Source organism: Myripristis murdjan, chromosome 22 (genome assembly GCF_902150065.1).
Source record: "Myripristis murdjan chromosome 22, fMyrMur1.1, whole genome shotgun sequence".
In the NCBI taxonomy this organism is placed as follows: Eukaryota; Metazoa; Chordata; class Actinopteri; order Holocentriformes; family Holocentridae; genus Myripristis; species Myripristis murdjan.
This window is the reverse complement of record NC_044001.1, coordinates 12,185,199-12,208,298: the sequence shown is the minus strand read 5'-3', so window position 1 is coordinate 12,208,298 and position 23,100 is coordinate 12,185,199. Positions and strand designations below refer to the sequence as shown.

Genomic DNA, 23,100 nt, shown 5'->3' with positions numbered 1-23,100 from the left:
ATCATGGTGGGGCATCAGGCAGCTCAAGTGCCTCTTGGTATTTGTGGAATGATTTCCCCCCTCCTTTTTAGTCTGGCATGAATTTTGTAGTTTTTTGTATCATAGGAAGCATCTGACAAGATGCACCATAATAGGGTCGTTTGAGAAGGGAAAGCGTGACATAATGCTTTCCTAGAGCTAATTGATTTTTATTTCATACTGGTGGTTGTGGTGCCATAATTATCATCATCATCATCATCATCATCAACTGGAGGTCATAGTTCATGCAGCTTTTGATTTACCACGACATCACTGAAGCGGCCTCAGCCCTGTCTCAAACCTGCTCAGTGTGTATCTGGACAAACCCAGCCCCCGTGGATTAAATAAATAAATAAATAAATAAATAACAATTCTCACCTACAGAAATGATTCACTCCATTCATTCTCGTATTCTTTATTTAGATCAGCCCCTCAACCTGATGATTAAAGTCTAATGCTGGATCATCAATTCATGAAAGCTGAATCTCAGCCTCCCACAACTGAAGCCCCGCTACAGCCTACAGCTGCATTAACGGTAAACACAGCAAGGTAGCGCATGGGCAGCCAGCAGGGAATTATTCCACATCGCATCACATCCCTGAGCATGGCGTCCTCATACACCGAGCGGTGAATTTAGTCTGCAGGGTGAGAGGGTAGCCGCCGATTTTTGCAGCCATTATTCTTTGCGTCGGTGTGCAACAGGGAGGAATCAGCCCACATTGCTACAGAAGGTATCGTTTTCGGGATCAGGACGATGGATGCGGGCACATCCGGATGTATTTCTGCAAATACGGCGGACCGGCGCAAATATTTATTCCGTACACATCCTTCAGATGATCTGTGTGGTGCAAGGTGTCTTTGAAAGGGTGCGGGACTCAGGGTGGAAATGAGAAGAAAGGTCTATTTTGATTCACGCCTGTCGAGATGGTGAGTGAAATGCATGGCTATTTTCCCCTGCACCCCATGGCAGAGCAGTGGTACCTGGTTTTGAACGCAAATCCTCGCAAGCTAATTAGAAATTGATCCACATAACGGCTTGTCTCTGTAAATTCACTGGCCGCTGTTATTGCATTTTCTTTGGGCCATATGCATTTTTGTAAAACAGTAATTTCACTGTAGCCACTTTTATCCTGTGGGTGATCATAAATGTTTTATCCCATTCGAATACGCCTTTTTGCGTGTGAGTGTGTGAGTGTGTGTAAATCGTGGGTAACAATGCTGACTGTGTTTTCATCGCAAAAACATTTTTCAGTACTGTCCGCTTGGCCATTATTTACATTGTGCGCGTTTTTGGTGCGCAAAAGGGTGTTGTGTTAGAGCACACTGTGGCAGTGCATCTCCAGTATTCTCATCAACTTCAATGCAGTACCACTCCAGCCGACTGACAACCATTTTAAACAGTGCCTTGGCTCGCATCACGTTTTAAAATGACCTTCAGTGCTCAGTGGTTGAAAATTTATTCTCACCTTGGACAGGGTGCCCTTTTATAAAGCCACGTCTATGGCCTTCCTGGCAGAATACAGATCAAGCAAAGTGAAAATGTGAAATTATCTAATTACTTTTTAAGCCTTGACGCAAATGAGCACTCTCGGTCACGTCATTTGCTCTGCACTTACTATTAAAACCACCTAAAAAGCAATTACCCGTGCATCTCTGTATGACATGCTACTGAAATCAGTGGTTGCAGTTTTTTTCTACCCAGTCATTCCAAACGTAGCCCCGCTGCAGACTACTCATCCATGCGGTGCTCTTTCCGTGTCCCAAATACATCACAGTGCATTTTACAAAAACCCGGTTATGTTATTTCAACATTTGAATGAATGCTTGGGCTGCGCACGTGTCTCATCCTAGTGTCATTTTGTTGGAGGATCCAATTTAAAGATATATGGGAAAGAGAGAGAGCTGGAGATGCAGATCAGTGAACCATACTACACCCTCATATGATATGCTCTGACCTCAGCATGATCACCATGGAGACACAATAACTTTACCAGCTACATATTTTATAGCCCTGACTTTGATCTCCGCACTACAATGCAGCCTTTCTAAATCCAAATTGCATTTTATTCTCCCTCACACCGGCTGCATATGAAGGTATGCATGGGCTGCATCTTCTGTAAAGCAAGGAGCTTATCACTGCTGCTAACAGAGAGTGTGTTCCAGCGGTGTAAGAGGATTTGCCTACATGAAAATGTATTGATACCGTAAGCCTTTAAAAGGAGTTAGATTCATCTGGCCCCGGTTCATGTGGCTTACGAACACAGATCTCTGCACCTAAGTCACAGCTGTTTGCATGGATGGGGAGGATGAAATGGGGCTGTGAGACATCAGGCCAATTGTTCTTTATAAGTCATGGCATATTGGGCAGATGGTGTAAGTAAAATCAGTGGCTGAGTTGGTGTTATTGATTTAAAGCTGTTGCAATGACTATGTGGAATGAAAAGGGGCCTCTCAAGGTCTGTCGCTCCATGTGGCATCTCAGTCTGCATGTATGGCCTCTTTATGCAACACGCAGGTGTGTTGAGCCCTAGAAAGCTGGGGAGTCAGGGGGCCATTCTACTCTCTTCAGCCTTAAGATGGCAGCATTCACTTATTATCAGAAAATAATTATTAGTGAAATCTCACTTCCATTTTTACCCAGCAGTTTTCATGTTTTACTTTTTTGTAATCTCAGATCATACAGTCTTTCTTTCTCTGGTGAAATATGTTAAGGAAACATACTTAATCGGAGTATTAAATTAGGTTTTTCTCCTCATGTTAGTTCCCTGTGTCCTCAACACATGGTGCTGCATTTCTGTCTGTGGCCTTAATATTTGTGATGATGATGGCTTGTTTTAATTTTCCCTGTTTCTAGCCTAACTGACTCTCTCTCTCCTCATGTAAAGGAGGCCTCACTGAGAAGAACTGTATATTCAAGATCAGACACACTTCATTAGCTGATTAAGGAGCCCTATTATTCTGCATAATCGCAGAGTGGCATCTGTCATAAGAGGCGTGACCTGCGATTTTTTCCCATGAACACTGACTCACTGAGAAGAATGTGATCCCACTGTCGGCCAAATGTAGGACCTGCTCCCTCAGAATCCCACAGCCTCCACTCTTGCTTGGATTTCAGCAAACTGTCAAATCCACAAGGTCCGTATTATATTTACATGTGGATGTGAGCATTTTCCCTTTATGAATATTGATCCAGTGAAAGTGGTGGGTGCTTTGTGCACAGCAGTGTATTCATTCCTGATAATAACAAGAGCACAGGACATCATGTTCATATGCTGAGAGTCCACTTCACACAGGCACAAACTACATTTACTTGCAGCACACGTCATCTCCACAGTACATGATCCAGTGTAATGTAAAATATTCACACACGGTGCTAATGCATAAAGACCATAATGTGATTAAGTCATAATTCTGCATGTCATACCCTGAAGATTTGATCTGTCATGATCTGATGTACTTCTATCTCACTTTCTCTTTCATTGGTCCTTTGCAGGACAGAGTATGCCATCTGCACCTTTTCACAGAATTCTACGACCCCTTCTACTTGGCACTTTCATACTGGGATGCTTTGTGACTCTGTTTTTGATGTATTTTAAACCATCTACCAGCTGGTTATCAGGTCCTGTAGAGTCAACAGCATCCACAGACCGGGTCAAGAATCTCTTCTCCACCAAGAGTGATAAAAACCTGACCACTGTGCTGGTCTGGCTCTGGCCCTTCGGACAAACCTACGACTTGAGCGTCTGCAGCTCGCTCTTCAACATCGAGGGCTGCTTCATCACGGCGGACAGGAACCTCTACAATAAGTCAGATGGGGTCGTCATACACCACAGGGATATCTGTACTGACCTGTCCAACCTGCCCCCGCTCCAGCGACCATCCTTCCAGAAGTGGATATGGATGAACTTGGAGTCCCCGTCCCACTCGTCCCAGCTCCCCGGGATCGAGAACCTGTTCAATCTGACTCTCAATTACCGTCAGGATGCTGACATTGAAGTGCCTTATGGGTCCATCGTAGCAGCAGAGGGCGAGGAGGATTTTGTTCCACCCAGCAAAAGCAAGCTGATCTGTTGGATTGTGAGCAACTGGAACCCGGACCACGTGCGGGTGAAATACTACAACGAGCTGTACAAACACATCGAGGTTCACGCGTACGGACAAGCCTTCGGGGAGTACATCTCCGACCAAGACTACTTCCCCACCATCGCCAGCTGTAAGTTCTACCTGGCATTTGAGAACTCCATTCACAAGGACTACATCACTGAAAAACTGTACAACCCGCTCTCTGTGGGCACGGTGCCAGTGGTTCTCGGCCCACCAAGGCAGAACTACGAGAACTTTGTCCAGGGAGACGCCTTCATCCATGTAGACGACTTCACCTCGCCCAAGGAGCTGGCCGACTACCTGCTACTTTTGGACAAAAATGAGGAACTGTACCTCAGGTACTTTGAGTGGCGGAGGCACTTTAAAGTAAAGAAGGCCTATTTCTGGGCAGAGCACACTTGCCTGGCTTGTGATTACCTGCGCAGGCACAAGGAGTACAAAGCATTCAATAACCTTGACAAATGGTACTGGGGTGGGTAGTGCTTTGAAGGGCTATGCAGTGCTTGTTTTGTTGTTGAAGGCAGTGCTTTAAGATTTTTGTCCTTCATTCAACATGAAGGTTCATCACTGTTCTGTACAGTGCTCCTGAATGATGTTTTTCTATTGGTTCAGTGACCCAAATGAGACACCCATTTTTATTTTATTTTATTTTATTCTTTTTGTTTGTGGAGGGAAGGGAGAAGCCAGTTTTCTCTTAAGCCTTACTTTGCCTTTTGCATGTTGTTATTGATTTATGATTTGTATTTATTTTATCAACTTCAAATGCACTACATTTTTGTTATGTCATTTCATGTTTTGCACTTCATCTCTTCTTAACATGACCACATTTGCTGCTATTTCATTACATTTTATTTTTTAGTATGAATGCTTGATTGGATATATGTACCTGTACAACAGGAAAAAAAATCATGCTTCAGCATTTTTTTTAACATCTTCTAAACATTACACATTTATGTCATTTTAATGAAGTGGCATACAGGGGACATTGAAAAGCGTTGGTTGAAGAAGGGATGACATAATAATTGTTTCAATGAAAATATTTATGTAATATTTATTCAAGTGAGGCATTATATGATAAAAAACAATCTCATCTGTGGTAGTGATACAGTCACCTATGCAGTGTTTACTGAACTCAAATGTGAAAGTAGTTCAATTGTGTCATCTACTGGAAAATGTACATATTGTGTATTTTTGGAATTATCAAGTTGTCTTTCTTTTTTCTTTTTTCTTTTTTTCCCGTAAGTTTGAATTTGCACTGCAAATCCAACTGTTATCTATCTTTACATATGTACAGCAAGACAGATGGGCTCCATGTTATCCGGCTGTAGAAGGTATAAGGTGATCACTATTCCAGTCTCGGACACCACATGTGACTGGGACTGAGGCAGCCTACTGTTTTAGTCATGTTGTGAATCGGGCATTATCGCATATAATGTGTTAGAGCTCATTTTGATTCCATGTGGATGATGATAGTACAGTACCAGCGTACTGTAATATGAAACTCCCCCACACATAATTATGTTGCACTCTGATTTGATCTACAAAGTCTGATAGAAGCCGTAATGAATACAACCAAGATAAGAGCACAAGTTGAGCATACATGATAACCAATCCTTTTATTATGCAGATTTCTGTGTGCACTGTACTCCCATCTCACGACATCGTTTTAAATATTTATATTCAAATATTCATCCACTTCAAGCAAATGTTATCATACGCCTGAAATGAGTGTGAATTATGAAGAAAATAGACAGCCTGATATCTGCCCACATATTTGCGACCTGTTAGGAAAATGTGTAAGATGTGAAATTTGGCATGATGACTACTAGATAATCCATGTTTCTGTCCTTGAATCATCAGACCGTTGTTGTTGTTTGGGGAGGCACAGGCCGCATGTGAAAGATATATTTCTGGATTTTTGTTTACATTCCTGTTTACAGTTGTGTGACTTGTCAGCCAATCCACGCCACACAAGATCACACCATGAAAGGCTAGTTCATTGTATGCAGATATCACATCACCTTTAATGTTGTTAAAAGCGGTTCATCCACTGAGCGATGCATCTTAACAGCACTCAGCAGCTAATGACACAATGGTTGAGTCTTACAGCAAGAACTGTGCAAAACCATGTCAACATTTTATGCAAGAAAAGCCAGTGGCTCCTTAGTCGAACTCAAACATGTTTCAGGTTATTATCATTTTGATATTTCTTCACTGTCAAAGGGACCATTGATGTAAATTAGGATGAATTCAATTATTTTTCTTATGGAATACGAGTATGGTTCTAATCACCATAATGAATCCTGTATATAAAACTTGTAGTGAACTGAATGATCATGTGAAACAAACTAGCCCACTAACATAGATTCTGTATGTACATCAGATTGAGGGAGACTCCCACCGTGTTCGCATTGATGGGAAGAAAAAAAAAAACCAGTGTGTTGTATATATTTGTAATGTTAAAATCTCTTTCTAACATGCAAGTGTTGTCAGGCAGTGAATGTGACTTCACTGTCCCTTTGTTGAGTAATGTTTGTGCTTGAAAAGGCTGTGAAACGACGGCAATAGGAGGGAGAGTCGCTTTAAAAAGGAGAGCCAGTGTCAAAGACAATGGTTTCTGTGTTGTGAGGTGGACATTTTCCTCAAGTGAGGCAATTTCACACAGAGGAGTACAGACAGTTTTTGGGATTAGGCAGTAATCCTGTTGGCATGACCTAATTGCAGAAGTCTTGCCGAAATGCAGCAGAGATATAGCACTTTTATTCATGTGGAAATGTGTGACTCACTGTGCTGGTGGCTGTCTCAGATGGAGCTATTGTGAGTTCATAAACTGTCATCCAAGACATAGACTGTCCCAGAGAATAACCATGAAACTGCCAGAGATGGTTTCGCGTTGTACAGTCCAATCTCATGTATGAAAAGCAAAGGTTTCTTGTTCAATGTGGTTGGTGACTTTAAGGAACAAAACATTTGTTTTCGTGTCGTCTAATCTCTCTCTCTTACTCTTTTCCGTTCTCTGTCTGTCTTCTTTTTCTTTTTTTTTGCACAAAAACAAACATGACGAGCTGTCACCTCTCTGTCCCTCTGTCTGTGAGTGTGCACGGTAGCAGAGAGTGAATCAGGATGTCTCTGCGTCTTTGTTTGACCTGGCGCTAGCATTGCTGGGGTCCTTAAAAACACTGTACCGAGTGGACTGAAATCTTCATGTGTGGCTGAACATGAACATTTCTCAAGCAATGCTCATTCTCTGCCAGTTCACTGATGTAATCGGTGAATCAATCAGTACAAGTTTTTGCCAAATCATTGTATTTTGCCAAATGTTGTGTTTAATTGTAGATGTCTGATAGTGTCAAAGAAAATAAAGATATGGACAAATGAGCAAATATGATGACTGAAACATACCGCATTCTTTTATAGAGATATATTTGAGCTGTTTTTCGTGGGACGCATCACTGGATCCTTATTTCCCACGTGTGAATAATTTTCTGCTGACTCAGCGACACCAAAAATCAAATCACAAATCATTTCTCAGTGACTGCCAATCCTTATTCCAGTTTTGATCACATTTGAGACATGGCATTTTCACAGACAAATCTGGTTATTCATATCTGTACATGTGGTACATACTAGACAATATAGTATCCTGATTACTGATTACTACATGCTGTTTGGGCAGGCGCCTGTGATGTTTGCAACACAAACCAGCAATTTTGAAATCATTAATCTGATATTCCTCTGTAACTGTTACCCTTAAATTAATGTGACTGTGGCTATTGAAAATAACAATAATAATACATCTTCTTTGTATAAATGGGACCACTTTGGGTTATAGCGGGCTTAGCACGATTAAATGCCAACATCGCATTGCGGATTTGGCTTATCCTCCTTATTGCAAGCAATGGGAGAAGAGAGCGACAGGGATAAACCGGGATAAGATGTATACAGAATCAGAATCAGAAATACTGTATTGATCCCCGAGGGGAAATTGGGTAATACATGCAACAGTGTCCCGGTTTCTTTCGGAGTACTCCAGCTAGCATAATCAAGTTTTCTCAAAACCATGATAAGGGCTTATGCAGGTTTTTGAAATCAGCATTTGATGTTTACATGCACAAACACAAAAACGGCGTACTTCAAAAACTCGATCATAACCGGGATACTCAAGTCCATGTAAATACAGACATCGCCTTCAAGTTCCAGTGTTTTCCATGTGTCTTGTATGTATGTAAAAGCGTGGGGCGTTCTGGCGAGACACATTTCCTAACGCCTTTTAACTAATGTCACTTATAATAGTGTTGTTACATCTATAGCAGATGTAATTTCCACAGTTGTTGCCCACTCTATTATACAGTGCCATGCTATGCAGGCAGAGGTATAAATAGGGGTCCAAAAGCCCCGCTAAGTGATTGATGAGAGCGAGGAGAGTGTGTTGTGGTGGTTACGCCTCGATCCTCTTGCTGTTGTTGGTTACCCCATATCCTCACGAGCACTCTGGTATTTGCAGTCATCTCCTCCACCATGCAGAGTTCACACCGCTTAGCCCATCGCCCCGGCTGTACACCAAGAGAAAAAGCGTGTGTGATAAGTGTCTGTCACCGGCAACGGCGGTGTAAACAATCCACCGATGTCATTTGGGGATTAATGTGAAAGTTCAGTTGACGTTCTCAAAACGCACGGTGGGATTTGTCCCATCAGTCTGTGGAACTCAAGAAGGTGTCCTCGAAGAGGTCACCGTCCCCAGAAATGCACTTTATATCTGCCTGCTTAAATAAGGACATGATCTGTGAATTATGTTTTTTAATTGCCTTTATAATATCACATAGTCATATAGTCTAGATTCCTTGAACAGATTAACTGACTAGCCTTTACCTTCTAATTCTTAGACAACAGTAAATATGACAGCAGCCCTTTAATATTTTCAGCATAGGTTTTGGAAATAGTTCAGAAAATATCCTCCCTGCATTTAAATTCTACCCCCTGAACCCTGGCAGATAATTCACCAGAGAATGAGCCATAATCCAGATGAAATTCCTACCATACCAACCGCCGCCGGAGCACGATGGAGGCCGCTGCTTTCAGGACACATCCGAGAAGCTGGAATCTTTTCATCAAAAACTTGAAGCTTGTTTATTTGTACTGCAATATTTGTGTAACAGGAAGTGTTTCAGAGCAAGGCGCTGGACAGTCAAGTTATTATTCCTGGGAAAATATCTGTGCTGCCGTCACAGCTGAGGCTCAAAGCTAGAGACAGAAAGATATTGTAGGGGGGAAAAAAAAGCAGTCAGGCTCCTCTTTGGGTTCTGAAACTATCAGAGGCTCACCAAAGACTGTGCTTTCTTCAGAAAGGTTGGTTTGCATTTCCATCTTTTGTATCCAAATGCTGTCTCTGCTTTGCAGGCTGTGGATAATTGATTATGACTAACATATTAGCGATACATTCCTGATTACGATTATAATGTGGAATATGTCGGTGGCGAACCTGCACCCTGTCACATTGCTGTCACTCAAAGGTGCTCACCAGCTTTGTGAACATGCGCCCTGTTGGAATACAAAGTGTGTTGAGGAGGAGAGGGTGGGGAACCGAGGAGAACGTTTTAATGGCCTCGGCATTCTGACGAGTAGACAACTTTCTCTCCTCTTTAGCAGCGGAGATCATATGTCTGGCTCCCTCACACTTCTTCTCGCCCACTCATGCCATGAATCGTGAGGGGGAGAAGGTGGAGCCGTGGGTGCGGGTGCATGCATTACCTAGGCAGTGCCTCCCTGATGGGGTGTAAGGTTCGGGGAGATCACAGACTTAGCGATTGTACCTCCTTGTCCCCCGGCAACCCCCTATGTGGCTATCCTGTTCTGTCTGAGCGCTCCGCTGAAAACGAGCCCTCCATGTTGGAGGAGATTTTAGAGGCCTGCTCACAGGGACAGGTTTGTGTGAGTCCTCTCATTAACTACTAGAGCAGCGCCCCGTCTCAACCTAATGGATCCTACTTATCCTGTCATCACCATGCCAACCAGCTGTCAACTCTGGTGCGGCGAGGCTTTTGTGCTGCTGAGGGAAGCGACTGTGTAGCGCTGATCCTTCTCAGTCTACGAGTCACCACCTCAAAGGATCCACCAAAGTAAATGCATCTGTTCTTCCCTGAGATCATTTGATTAAGGGGGGGAAAAAACGGCCACTGACACCTTGTTGTAAAGACTGAATGCATTAAGATAAGAGGACACCCGAGTCCAGGTCAGATAAAGGCCTATTTATTGGGAACGAGACGGGCAGCATACGAAATCTGTTGGCAGCTGCCCACTAGTTGACTTCAGAGGATTAAGCAGGCAAAGGAATATGCAAGATCAGCAAGCTTTTTACTCTGCAGAGTTGCCACAGCCGGGTGCCCATCTAGAAGTTAATAATCTAAGAGACAAAGACAGCCAGAGGCCCTGCTATCTATCAGATACCATACAAATTGTACATTTACAAACACATGCACAAATGCATTCACACAGAGATTAGCGCGAACAATATACAATTACACTAATCCCTGCTTTAATATCCAGTGAATAACATTTCCGAGCAGCATTCAAAGTTGCCTGAATGTTGAAATACAAGCTGTTTTTCCATGACTTTCACATTATGCCACCACACTCGAAGAGATAAGCCTTTTTGTTTGCTGGTGAATTTAGGTCATCTCCACATTGGCATGGTGTCACATGATAGACATACAGTGCAGCACCCACCAGTGAAACAAAGATTAGATGCTTTTGAGAGGCAATGACTATATTTGGCCTACAGTTGGGTCGGGGGTTTATTTAAGGTCTGGCCGTTTGATTTACAGCTGCCGGTCAGGACACTAACACTGACCGATACAATGCTGTGGTAATATAATCCAGTACAGGAGATTACTCTGTGTAATCCAGTGGATCTGCCTAGTTAGAATTCCATAGGATCTCAAGCCTCACATGATTTCAAATCCACAGTGTTTTCCAAAATCCTTTCCTGCACCTAAATGCTTGACCTGATGAGGTAACTTTGCATCAAAAAGGTCTTACATAACATACAACAACAGGTTAACATGAGAGCAGCACATACCTACGATCCAACATTAGGGGCTGATTTAGAGGTGGAGATTAACTTGAAACAATCACTTGGACAGCTAGAGAGTGATTTTACATGTAATTGCATGCTTCTTTACATGTAAGGGAACCAAACTGCATGCAGAGGGGTGTAGTACAAGGGAAGTGAATCTCTGTAGCCCTTGTGGCATTCCTTTCAGCCTCATCCCAGTCAGTGACCTTCCTGTGTCTGTGCATGTATGTGTGTGTGTGTGTGTGTGTGTGTTTGTATGAAGGATTAGGCCTCTGGGGTGGGCTGGTGGTCGTCCCAGGCTATTTTTATAAAGACGTTTGCCTCCTGATCCTTTTGAAAAACGATATGAGCAGATGCTCCAAGATTCAAATGTAATTAGCTGGCTGTCCATCAAAGGTGATCAAGAACTGGGATTTTTATGCAGGTTTGTAAATTACAATTTGTCTGTACATAGCATGTGCTCTGTATGGGCTGACACTGCCTGACATATGTATTTTTTTTTTTTCAAACAACCACCAGTCTATTTCCATTTATTTCCTTGGGCTTATTTGAGTGAGCCAAACATGAAAAAAAAAAAAAGAAAAAAAAAACAAAACACTTTTCAGTGCAATAATCTGCGCACAGCACCCCAGCTTGTGAGATGTCGTCACATTTTGAGAGCCAGACCCCATTAAACACAACAGCATGTACAGAAAATGAATTTTGTCATCAAGATGCATGAGTGCTAGTGTCAAGAAGATACTCACAATCAAACTGCCATCCAGGCCTATAAGAATTTGAACTGAACATCCACAGCTTCCTCGATCTGAAACGCTGCCAAGGCACTCTCAATAGGCTCTGAGAGGTCCTGGCAATATACATCAGGGCCTGGCAACCACAAAGCTATTGGCGCCTCCCTCCCATAAACCATCTGCAAATGCTTGTGTGGCACAGGCATGGATCGGCGCCACAAGTGTGTCCAGACACGTCACAGCATCCAAATGGCCAACTATCTCCAGTGCTGTGGCACAAATGTCCATACTGGATATCAGTTTGTAAATGATAAACGATGTAGCAGTTTTAGGGACAAAGGAATTGTTTTGACGATGCATATTTCTGTAATATTTATAGCAATCAAACATTTGGGCTTGATGCCTCAACATAAATTATATAGTTTCATCTCTCCCACTGGTAGTATTTGAATATTTGCCTTTACTAGTTTTTCCTTAATTAAAACTCTGAATTTGTGTAAATGTGTCACTATCTTTATACAGATTAAAAACATCTACAGCGCCAGTGAGTGGTGCATACATCGTTTTATTCATGAACATACATCTTTTATTACATTTCTCTGATAAAACAACAAAGATTGAATCAATTCGCAAACTAGGTGGCGTATGAAGCAACAGCTCCCTTAAAAGGTGCAAAATGGTGCAGTGGAGCATATCCACTCTCCCCAGAGATTACTGCTAATAAGAGGGCCAGTATTTATAGATGAGCCCCCCCAGTGTATACCCCTAATCCTGCCTTACCCCTTTTCATCCGTGCCCCATCCCTGTGACTGGACCGCGCTCTGCAGCCCCCAGCTCAGCCTCATCCTCACCCCATATCAACTGAGGTAGAGACTTAGTTTCTTTAATAGAGCATTGCTTTTTCCAGATGCTTTTGAAAAGAAGGAAAGAATTGCTTGGCCCCTTGACTTGGTTGATGCAAAGGGGATGAGATTGCTTGTGCTCTGGTTGCAGAAAGGAGGGCCTATTTCAGAGCTTTTTTCCCCCCCATCTCTGCTATTCTTCTTTGTTGTACAATCCTTCTCTGTTTGACCCGCAGCTAAGAAAAGCAAGTGACGATGTCCACCGGCGAGCGTTTCGACTGCCATTACTGCAAAGACTCCCTGCTGGGGAAGAAGTACATAATGAAAGAGGACACGCAATACTGCACTAAGTGCTACGAGAACCTGTTTGCTAACTGCTGTGAGGACTGCTCTTTACCAATTGGCTGTAACTGCAAGGTAAGGGAGTGACAGTGCTGACCTAAGAGCAAAGGGTTCAACATCAGCAGCGTATAAAAGAAGCAAACAAGATAGAAAAAAAAAAAAAAAAAAAAAAAAAAAAAACTAAAACACCTAAAGTACTGTTTGAAACTTTTTGTCTGTGATGACCTAAATTAGGCAAGAAACTTTTTTTTTTAGGTCACCACAATGATTTTCCTTTCTGGTTTATCATTCCATGTTTCTAACCATGCCAGTTTCAGGAAAACCTTCACAGGCATTGACAAGTGCAGTAAATAAAGTCCTAAACGTTGACAGGACCTGTCCTATAAGGATCGCCACTGGCATGAGCAGTGCTTCAAGTGTGCCAAGTGCAGCCGCTCTCTGGTGGAAAAAGCCTTTGCTGCCAAGGATGAGCTACTGCTCTGCACTGAGTGCTACTCCCATGAGTACTCCTCCAAGTGTACCACCTGCAAGAAAACCATCATGCCAGGTACGGTTGGCATGACAACAGCGGGTGACATCTAGGGTTAGACCGATTTAGCGGTTTACCAATATGTATCAGGCTGATATCTACCTTTTCTCCTTTTAAATATCTAATATCAGTATATTTGTGCCTTCCCTCTTCAGTATGAAAGAGGTTTTCTTGTTTTTTATTTGCATAGAAATTTTCAAACATTAAGATATTGATTAGCACATAAAATACCTGCTAGAGAATGTGGCACTTCAGATATCATGAAATGTGACAATTAGGGAGGAAATATAAAGCCTTTATTAAGCCTATTAAGCATTTATTGTAGTGGTTAAGTCATTAATAAAATCAATATGAATATTTCCTTCCACGTTGTCACATTTCATGATATTTGGAGTGCCTTAAATTCTCTGTTTCCGCCGTTTCCAAGAGCACCCCGACACATTTTTTTAGCTTTGTTTGAACATGTAGAGCAACCAGTCACTTTTTTTCTGTTTGTCAAAAATTATCTGCTATTGGCAGCTTCAGTTAAAAAAAAAATCGGAATCTGTATTGGTCTACATTATTCAAGCCCTGATAATGACGGTGATGGTGATGTTGATGGTGATGATGATAAGGAGTAGGAGGAGGGTGAGGATGATGATTGTAATCATGTTATGGCTGATGATGACAAAGACAATAATTAGGTTCAACTACTTCAGCTTTAAAAAAAAAAAAAAAAAGATAATAATGATGATGCTGATTATCACACATGCAGAAAAGAAGCTTAAAATGAAACTTTGCTGTGTTTCGAGGCAGCCTCATGCCGGCTCTTTATTCACAGCAGTAATTATCCCAGCAGTGGCCCACACTAGATTATGAGGATTGCGTCGTCCTCTCCCCCTACAGATAGAGGTGGTCTATTTTGGGCTGGGATGTGTTTCTGTCATAGAGGTACCATATGCTGACTAAGCTGCACCTCATCCCCCGTGCCAGGTTCCCGCAAAATGGAATACAAGGGGAACAGCTGGCATGAGACCTGCTTCCTGTGCCACCGCTGCCAGCAGCCAATAGGAACCAAGTCCTTCATCCCCAAAGACACTGGCTACTTCTGTGTGCCCTGCTTTGAGAAGCAGTTTGCCTACCAGTGCTGCGCTTGTAAGAAGGTAGAATTACAGCTAAATATTTTATATACATTGACCAAAGCATTAATCTCCCTGACACTCGGGTTTTTATGGTACCCATCATGTGGCTGAATAATGAGAGGATGGATAGCAAGAGGAGTGCCCGTGAGTGTTTTGTGCATGTGTGTGTTTCTTGCTCTTTCCTGACTTCTCGTTGCCTCCAGGCCATTACAACAGGTGGGGTGACCTACCAGGACAAACCCTGGCACCGCGACTGTTTCCTATGCATCAGCTGTAAGAAGCAGCTGTCAGGTCAGCGCTTCACCTCGAGAGAGAACTACCCCTACTGCCTCGAATGCTTCAGCAACCTGTATGCAAAGAAGTGTGTGGGCTGCACCAGGCCGATCACCAGTGAGTCACAGCCTATGCTAATGTTTTCATTTATTTTGACTCCCCCTAAGCAACTCCCCAGCTTGAGCTTAAAGCCTCTGTTGCCATGTGTGGGAACTGTCTGCCATACAAGGTGAACATCCTCAATTAACCTGCCTCTTTATGTGTGTGTGTGTGTGTGTGTATTACTATTTGGTGTGCACAGGTCTGGCCGGGGCCAAGTACATCTCATTTGAGGAGCGTCAGTGGCACAGCGAGTGTTTTACCTGCACGCAGTGCTCTGTGTCGCTGGTGGGACGCGGGTTCCTCACCCAGCGCGACAACATCCTGTGCACCGACTGCGGCAGGGAGAAGTGACCTTTCCGTGCGCTCACGCCAATAGCAACACAGCTCATAGTCTAATGATAAAGATGCAGGGAATTCATGAATATTTGTGCTCACGCTTAAATTAGACACAGCAACTCCTGGCAACCTGCTGCACAATGCAAATTATGAATGTTGCATGCTGATGCTGGTCTTGTAATTGATCATTTCTCTCACAACACACGCTCACATTTCCATAAAGTCATACATGGGCCAGCATCATTCCTCCATGGTGTCAAAACACCTCATGTGGATTTTTACATTATCATTATTATTTCACTTGTGACAAGGACGAGATAAAATGTTTCCTTCTGATGCAGATCTGAATTTCAACCCTTTTACTATGCTAAATATACAGATATACAGATGCAGTTTATCCACTGTATTCATATATGAGATTACACTGGTTGCCGTTGCCTAGATAAGGATTCAAGCATACACAGAATTTAAATGGTGCATGATTTATGCTTCTCCCTCAGAATATCTTATACACCAAGGACTGTTTCTGTGATACTTTGCCTGCATAATAAACATGTTTCTATGGGTAACATGCTGAATCGGGTATGAATAGTACAGCACTGAAAAACCTGCTGTTGCTGTTGGTCCTGGAATGTCTTCGGTGAAGGAATTTTGCTTCAATGATGCCATCCAGAGGAGAAGTCTATACATGTCTAGTTTATATGAATTCACGAGCAGGGCCAGGAGACACCAAGTTCAGTGCAGCAAATATAGCGATAATAGTAGGTTTGCTTGGCTTCCCTTTTTATGACAATGCTGTCTTTTCTCGGTTATCCTTTAGACAATCATAACTGTAAAACCATTCTCTGGCATGTGTATCACCCCTTGAACTCATCGCACCCAGCTAGTTCAGACTGTAAACAAAGGAGGGACAGCCATATATGGTTTGGTTAACGGATCACTTGTTCTTGTCCTTGTACACTGACCACTGACCAAAACCTCCACTTTGGTCCATGCAAAAGCCAAGAATACAAGGCTCTGTGACCTCTGTGGGCACCCCAGAATATCCCTCTTTACTGTAACCATTGTTTTGACACTTGTAAACGGATTTTCTTGTCAAACTGCTGGAGGAATTGTGTAATTGTCCTCTCAGGCCGGTTTATGTTAGTGTAAAATGCTGACATAGACTTCCTGTCAGGACACAGTCACAAGGGGAGGTGAAACTGCCTCTGTTTTACAAACTACAGAACTGAAATACTGAAGGAGAAGTGAACAGCACAGAGGTAGGAACTTCTTCTGAATTAAAACACCTTACTATCATCTACCACTATCAAGTCTCTCAGAGGTGCCATTTTTTAAGCTCTGAAGCTTTGTTTTTGGCAGATATCTGTTTCAAGGGCTCTTCACAGTGACAGTTTTGATGAGCCGTATCTCTTCTCTCTTATTGCTGGTGAGCCATTATTTGAATATCACTGAACTTGAGCTTTTTTGCTCTCTTGTGTACTAGAATTTAAAAAACAGCCATCAAACATATCTCCAATGCCTCTGACAGCTTTCAAACAAGCACATATTTATGAAAGGCAAGCAGCCCCAAAGGAAAAACATAAATCAATCATTCAGTGCCTTGAGTGCTATGATCGAAATGTTTACATGGGAACCAGAGATTCACTTGTCCAGCACCTCATCCTTTCCAGTAGCATGAATGGAGAGTTGGACGCTGGCCTGAGGAAAACCAGGGAAGGTAGGGTGAGAAAACTTGGCTCAAGCAACCCAGTAACCCAACTGAGGGCGGTCCCGGTTTTCAACCACCTTCTGGTGCTATGGGACCGGTGCGTTAGTGCCCTCAACATGTTCTCCTTAGAGCCCATTCCCGCTCTGAAGAAGATCCAACACGTATCGTCGTTTGAGGTGTGCAAATCATCGCTCACAGCCCAGTCTCAGGCAGCATGCGTGGAGATGGTGACTTCCTCCAGCAGGAGGAAGGTGATCCAGATCCACATGGTGGGGGTGGACAGGTGGGAGGCTGTGAGGGAGGTTTCTCTGCCCCAGGACCCTGTGGCCTTGGCAGTAGATGGTGCCAGTATCTGTGTAGCCACCAGTGACAGGTACCTCCTCTGCAACAGCAAAAGTGGGAACAGTGTGGAGCTCTGCCCTCATAATCACAGCAGGCAGAATGCCCTCGTCACCTCAGCTGGAGAAGGGGAATTCCTGCTGAATGGGCCTGGATCCTTGGGTAAGTTGTCAAAATGTGTATGGTACATGTTGTTTGGGCCACGCCCTACAGAACATTCTTGCGAGGAGATAAAATAGAAAAGTGGTTCTTCCCCAAAGACACACAACCCAATTTATTTTTGGAGAAAGAAGTGAGTGTGCCACGTTTGCTGCAAGATGTATCTTCACTTCAATGATATAGACAATGCAAACGTAATGCAAAACTGAAGTAAAGATAAATAAAGATAAATAGCTTGATTGACCTCAGGTACCAATTGCCATTATCAGACAAATTAATGATCTGCTAATTGCTTTGAGAACTACTTTGCCTCGTTTTATGTTTTCACTAGGGCTGAGTGATATGGTGAAAAATTGCAATTATTTTGGCAAATATTGCAATTGGGATTTGTCCATCGTATTTTTCATTTTCACTGAAAAATAAATTAAATGATGATGTGATGTTTGCTGAGGTCTGTACCAAACAAACTTGTTTTCTTACATCTGGAGAACACAGTTTGTAGGCCAGGGTGTCTCTGTAGCATCACAATACTATTTTGTCATTTTACCTTCATCCAAAAAACAAAACAAAACAAATAAAAAAAATAAACAAAAACTGTCTTTTAAATTTGTATTTGGACTGTATGTGCCTTGGCAATGAGTATATTTGCATTTCATACCAATTAGGCCCCTTCTTTCTCAATTATTGAATCATACATGCGCCATATATGGGGAAAACATAGCATTGCCCCATATATTCATCAAGCCAGAGGATATTTGTTTTGCTGATATATCTCTCTGCCCTTATCCCACAGGCATGTTTGTGATGAAAACAGGGATATGCCAGCGCCCTCCTTTGCAGTGGCCCGAGGAGCTGCTGGCAGCGGGAGTATGTTTCCCTTACATCCTGACCCTACAGCCCCAAGTGCTTTCTGTCTACAGCATGTTGGATCAGAAGCTCAAACAGACTGTGAGTCTCAGTGGGGCGAGAGGTCTGCTCTCCACATCAGGTATACTGCCACTGTCGCTTCATTGCCTCATCCTGGCAGATTGTAAACCACAGGGCCACATAGCCGCCTGCCAAGATGTAGTTCATTTTGTGTGCACAGATTTACATTCAGTCACTCTCGCACCCAGTGCTACTACATGTTGAAAAAACCCCAACAAATCTCCCCTCAGATGGTGCGCTAGTGTTCACGGAGAGAGACATTATCAGCCTGTCTCTGGTGCCATTAGAAGAGCAGATCCAGGCACTTGTACGACACGACAGGGTAGAGGAGGCCTTATTGCTGCTGGATGGAGTTCAAAGCCACCTTCCACTTGACTCATACAAGGTGAAATGCAGCAGAGAGACTGCTTGGTCTTTTCCTTGAGCAATACCACTAAAGAAACAGAAAAAAAAATGAGTGCAATGTTTCATATAAATAAATGAATAGACGTCACAGCAGGGGACCAAACGTGTTCCCTTTCTGAAATCTAGGTCTCTTACAAAGTACAAATATACATTTTAATGCTCTTCCTCCAAAGGGTTGTATAAGTAAAATTCTGAGATGAAACACAGGGATTAATGTCTTATCTCCCTTAACTCCTCCATCTAAGAGCCAAAAAAAAAACCCTCACAATCTATCTATTCAGATGCCGCTTTAATTTCACCAGTTTAGATAGGCATACATACCACTGGTGTGTAGATAATATGCATGTATTACAAACCCCACTGGTATCACATCACAGCGTGTGAATTTAATATTTCATCACTGTAGAAAAGATGGAGATAGGATGTAGAGGTGTACACAGGCTGTATGTTATTGTGAGATGCTCTAGCAGGTGTATTCCTGCAGGATGAATACAACTTAGGGCAACAGATGGTGTCTGAGATTCAGTGTAATCTGTGTGATAGCTCAGGTTACAGGTTAGAGGTTAGGCTGAGGATGTTAGAATTAAAACCCTGATGAGTCATTATGCCTTCATGCTTGTACAGTAAAAGCTTTGTTTTGTAGCTTTTTAATATCCTGGATTGTAACGTATTGCCCCGGAGATTTAAGGACAATCACGCAGTCTTCTGCCTCCTTAACTTGAGCTCAAATATTCATGCGCTAAAAAGAATATGCTCATGCAATGTGAGCCTGATCTGAGAGAATATTTTCTCTTGGCAGGAGCTGCATAAGGCCATCACTTGCCTGGCTGGATTTATTCAGTTTTACCAGGAGGCTTTTTCAGAGGCCAGGGATCTATTCATGTGAGAGCGAAAACCATCTTGCATGCAATTCTCTAATGTCTGTTTCGAATTCAACATGAGTCACAACAAATTGTTGTGATGAATTCTGTGCTTGTTCTGCTTTATTGTGCACTTTAGTGTAACACAGAACGGTATGTATCACACACTTGTACAGAAAAGGTGAGCTGGACCCCAAAGAAATCATCCGGCTCTACCCAGGCATGGCGTCCTGTCTTGATGAGGCTTTTCAGTCCCAGCCTGTTCAAGTACGCAAGGCCAGGGATCTGCATGAGCTCTGGCAGGAGGACAGAAGCATATTTCTTCATTACCTGGACTTCCTGGGTGACTTCCTCAGAGCCATCAGAGGGACAGAGCAAGGCATGAAGAGCAGTAAGGAGGTGGACTGCGCCCTCCTGAGGTTATACGCAGAACAGGGAGACACTGACAACCTGGAGCAGCTTGTGGCATCTCCCAATGCATGCAGACTGGACCTCTGTGTTCCTGTTCTGCAGCAGCACAAAAGGTGAAAATAAATGTTCTGCAGAATATTTCGTACTGATTATGATGTTCACCACTGACAAAAAGTATCTTGTTATCGTATACTTTCTAACATTTTTTTTTTTTTTTCAAAAGGAGAGCCCTCAGTTCAATGTATCAGATATGCAATATCATTTGTATAATTTTGAGTGAACCATTTGCTGAATTTTCAGATTTTTTGCATTAGGCTCACTCTATCAGAGCCACAGGATGCAAGCCAATGCAATAAAGGTAAAATTTCCAAAGACTCCACAAATGCATATGCTAATTCTATATACGAAATATACGATTTAGCTTTACCATATTTTTACAGACTTGGATGAAGATTACAGATGGACAACTTGACGACCCCTCGTGTTCAGATGTATATGAGCACATCGTGCGGACTCTCAGTCAACTGGAGGACAGGGATGCTGTGTGGACATTTGCAGATTGGACTCTGCAGAGAAACCAAGAGGTGCCTGTTCATATCTCATACTCTCAGTTTAACTGCAGAGGGCAGAGTTGCACAATGCAACAATATGGTATAAACATTAAAACAGAATATCAGGGTGAAAAGTAGCGCACTGTATTAATTGGCTCGTTTAATATTTAATGAGCCATGCTTCTTTTTTTATTAATACCATATAATATGTATTCGATTAATGCCAGGTTTTTCTTATTTTTAAAGATAGGAGTACAGATTTTCACCAAGCGTTCCCCAGATGACCAAGACACATTTAGGACAGATGATGTCCTCAGTTTCCTGGAGAAGTACCCACTGGGACTGCTTTTGTATCTTGAGTTCTTAATCCATGACTTGAAAAGTGAGGTTGGTGCAGCAGCTATGTCTTGAAGTCTAATAAATGCAGTCCTACGTGATGTGCATTAAGAACTAACTAGAGATCTTTCTGCGTACCTGAATCTGCTCTCAGGAGGAGAAACACCACAACCTCCTGGCACTGGCATACATTACTCAGACACTGCAAAGCGTCCAGACAGAAGTGGAATCGAATATAGGAGCAATCAGAGGGAAACTGCGGCAGCTACTGTGGGACTCAGTATACTATGACATCAGCACCGTATATGGTTTGTGAATACCTTGCCACAAAGTACATCCTTAACAAAAAAAAGTAAACAAATTCCCTTGTTATATTCAAGTGCTCATTTTCATTGCAGAGAGAGTCAAATCAACAGCTCTGCACACAGAGAGAGCCATTCTTCTAGGCAGAGCAGGTGAATACTCCCAGGCTCTACAGGTGCTGGTTCATCAGGAGAGAGACCCCTGTGCTGCAGAGGCCTTCTGCTGCAGGGCTTCCCAGGGCCAGGGGACACAGCTCAGGCTCACCCTGCTGCTCACCCTGCTCAACATTTATCTGAGCTCCGAGGATCTCACCAGTGCTGCTGTGGATCTGCTGAACAGAAACCCTCACGTCTTTGCACCACAGACAGTCCTCCAGCTCCTGCCCGGCTCCTGGTCGCTTCAGCTGGTCTCCCAATTTTTGGTGGGAGCCCTCAGGGAGACCTCCCACCAGAGGCGGATGGGGCGTTTGCAAAGGGCTCTAGCCCAAGCAGAGCTCCTCAGACACAAGGTCATATTGGTGAGTTCTATCTGTTTTTTTCTGTGTGCATGGTTCATCATGTGTATTATTGTTCCCCATTTCTGAACTCTTTCTCCCTTTCAGGCCCAGGCTTCAAAAACAGTGTTTCGAGTGGACAAGGGCCAGGTGTGTAAGGTTTGTAAGAAGGACTTTACAGAGTTACAGTTTGTCTGTAACCTCCGGGGCGAGCTGATCCACACGAGCTGCAGCGGCTACACGGCATCATAGAGACACTGATGGGCTCATCTATTGTCTGTGAAAATGGGTGTATGTGTGTCTCAGTACCCTTGAGAATAACGTTTATTTCTGGTCAGATAAGTGTGTGTGTCTTACCCAGTGATTATACTGGATTAGAGTGTGTCATCTAGGTACATTCAGTACAAGGGTTCAATTCATAGGCCTTGGACTAGACACGTTCCCTAATTAGAAAAAAGAAAATACATTGTGCAAATAACTGGTTTCAAAATGCAAAAAAGCAAACGATGCACCATTCAGCGTGGCATGTCTGAGCCATTTCCTTTAAAACTATAGACAGCAATAGCTATAAAGTGCACTGTGGAGAACGCCTGGGGGCATATATTCAATGATCAGGCGCTGCTGTTTTACATGGAAACCACCTGTGGTCAACCTGACGACCAGAGGGAATTTGAACATCTTCCATCGCTGTATATATGCATCCCTACCATCATGGTTTCCACAGACTGTGTATATTTGTCTGCATAAAGACAGAAATAGAACGTCAGTGTCAACAAGAGCCAAGAGCACGTGAGAGACTTTTTATTCAGCTGCTTCTTGATGTATTAATATACATTTATGAGCAAAAGAAATCACAATTACAGGTCTGAACATGAAAAGTAAATATGTTAAGGAAGTTCACTGTTAGGGGCATTTCTGTAATAAACTAATTTTACAAAACACAAAATGACATGTCTGTGTGTATAGAATACGAAATCCAAGGCAGCTTTACCAACATTATCCCTATATCATTAGGGAACATCACAGAGGTATACGGCAAATAATAGCACACAACTCAAGTCAATCCGCAAATACGGTATGGAAATCTCGTTGTAAATAAACTTAAACACATATCATTAAGTTAGAAGGAGCGACA

At 42.8% G+C, this 23,100-nt stretch overlaps 3 protein-coding genes across 5 annotated transcripts; all 3 read left to right on the top strand.

Annotated features, from left to right (window-relative positions):
* The first annotated feature begins 622 nt into the window (after positions 1–622).
* On the top strand, positions 623–7,496 carry fut9a (fucosyltransferase 9a). Of its 3 annotated transcripts, XM_030045234.1 has the most exons (4): positions 623–945; positions 2,904–3,153; positions 3,512–4,488; positions 6,698–7,496. In XM_030045234.1, the coding sequence occupies exons 3-4, from the start codon at positions 3,520–3,522 to the stop codon at positions 6,770–6,772; spliced, it is 1,044 nt and encodes a 347-aa protein (XP_029901094.1). In that variant the 5' UTR covers positions 623–945; positions 2,904–3,153; positions 3,512–3,519; the 3' UTR covers positions 6,773–7,496. The 3 variants fall into 3 exon arrangements, with proteins under 3 accessions (XP_029901094.1, XP_029901093.1, XP_029901092.1); XM_030045233.1 differs by lacking the exon at positions 6,698–7,496 and having other exon boundaries at positions 2,991–3,153; positions 3,512–6,160; XM_030045232.1 differs by lacking the exon at positions 6,698–7,496 and having other exon boundaries at positions 3,512–6,160.
* A 5,523-nt stretch (positions 7,497–13,019) lies between these two features.
* fhl5 (four and a half LIM domains 5) lies at positions 13,020–15,485 on the top strand. Its single transcript, XM_030044532.1, has 5 exons — positions 13,020–13,184; positions 13,482–13,656; positions 14,611–14,780; positions 14,963–15,149; positions 15,334–15,485. The coding sequence occupies exons 1-5, from the start codon at positions 13,023–13,025 to the stop codon at positions 15,483–15,485; spliced, it is 846 nt and encodes a 281-aa protein (XP_029900392.1). The 5' UTR covers positions 13,020–13,022.
* Positions 15,486–16,988: 1,503 nt separating this feature from the next.
* LOC115354500 (transforming growth factor-beta receptor-associated protein 1) lies at positions 16,989–22,217 on the top strand. The gene is made up of 11 exons (XM_030044887.1): positions 16,989–17,682; positions 18,473–18,667; positions 18,837–18,991; positions 19,811–19,893; positions 20,048–20,395; positions 20,583–20,640; positions 20,723–20,866; positions 21,080–21,220; positions 21,324–21,477; positions 21,568–21,989; positions 22,074–22,217. The coding sequence occupies exons 1-11, from the start codon at positions 16,989–16,991 to the stop codon at positions 22,215–22,217; spliced, it is 2,538 nt and encodes an 845-aa protein (XP_029900747.1).
* The last annotated feature ends 883 nt before the right edge of the window (positions 22,218–23,100 follow it).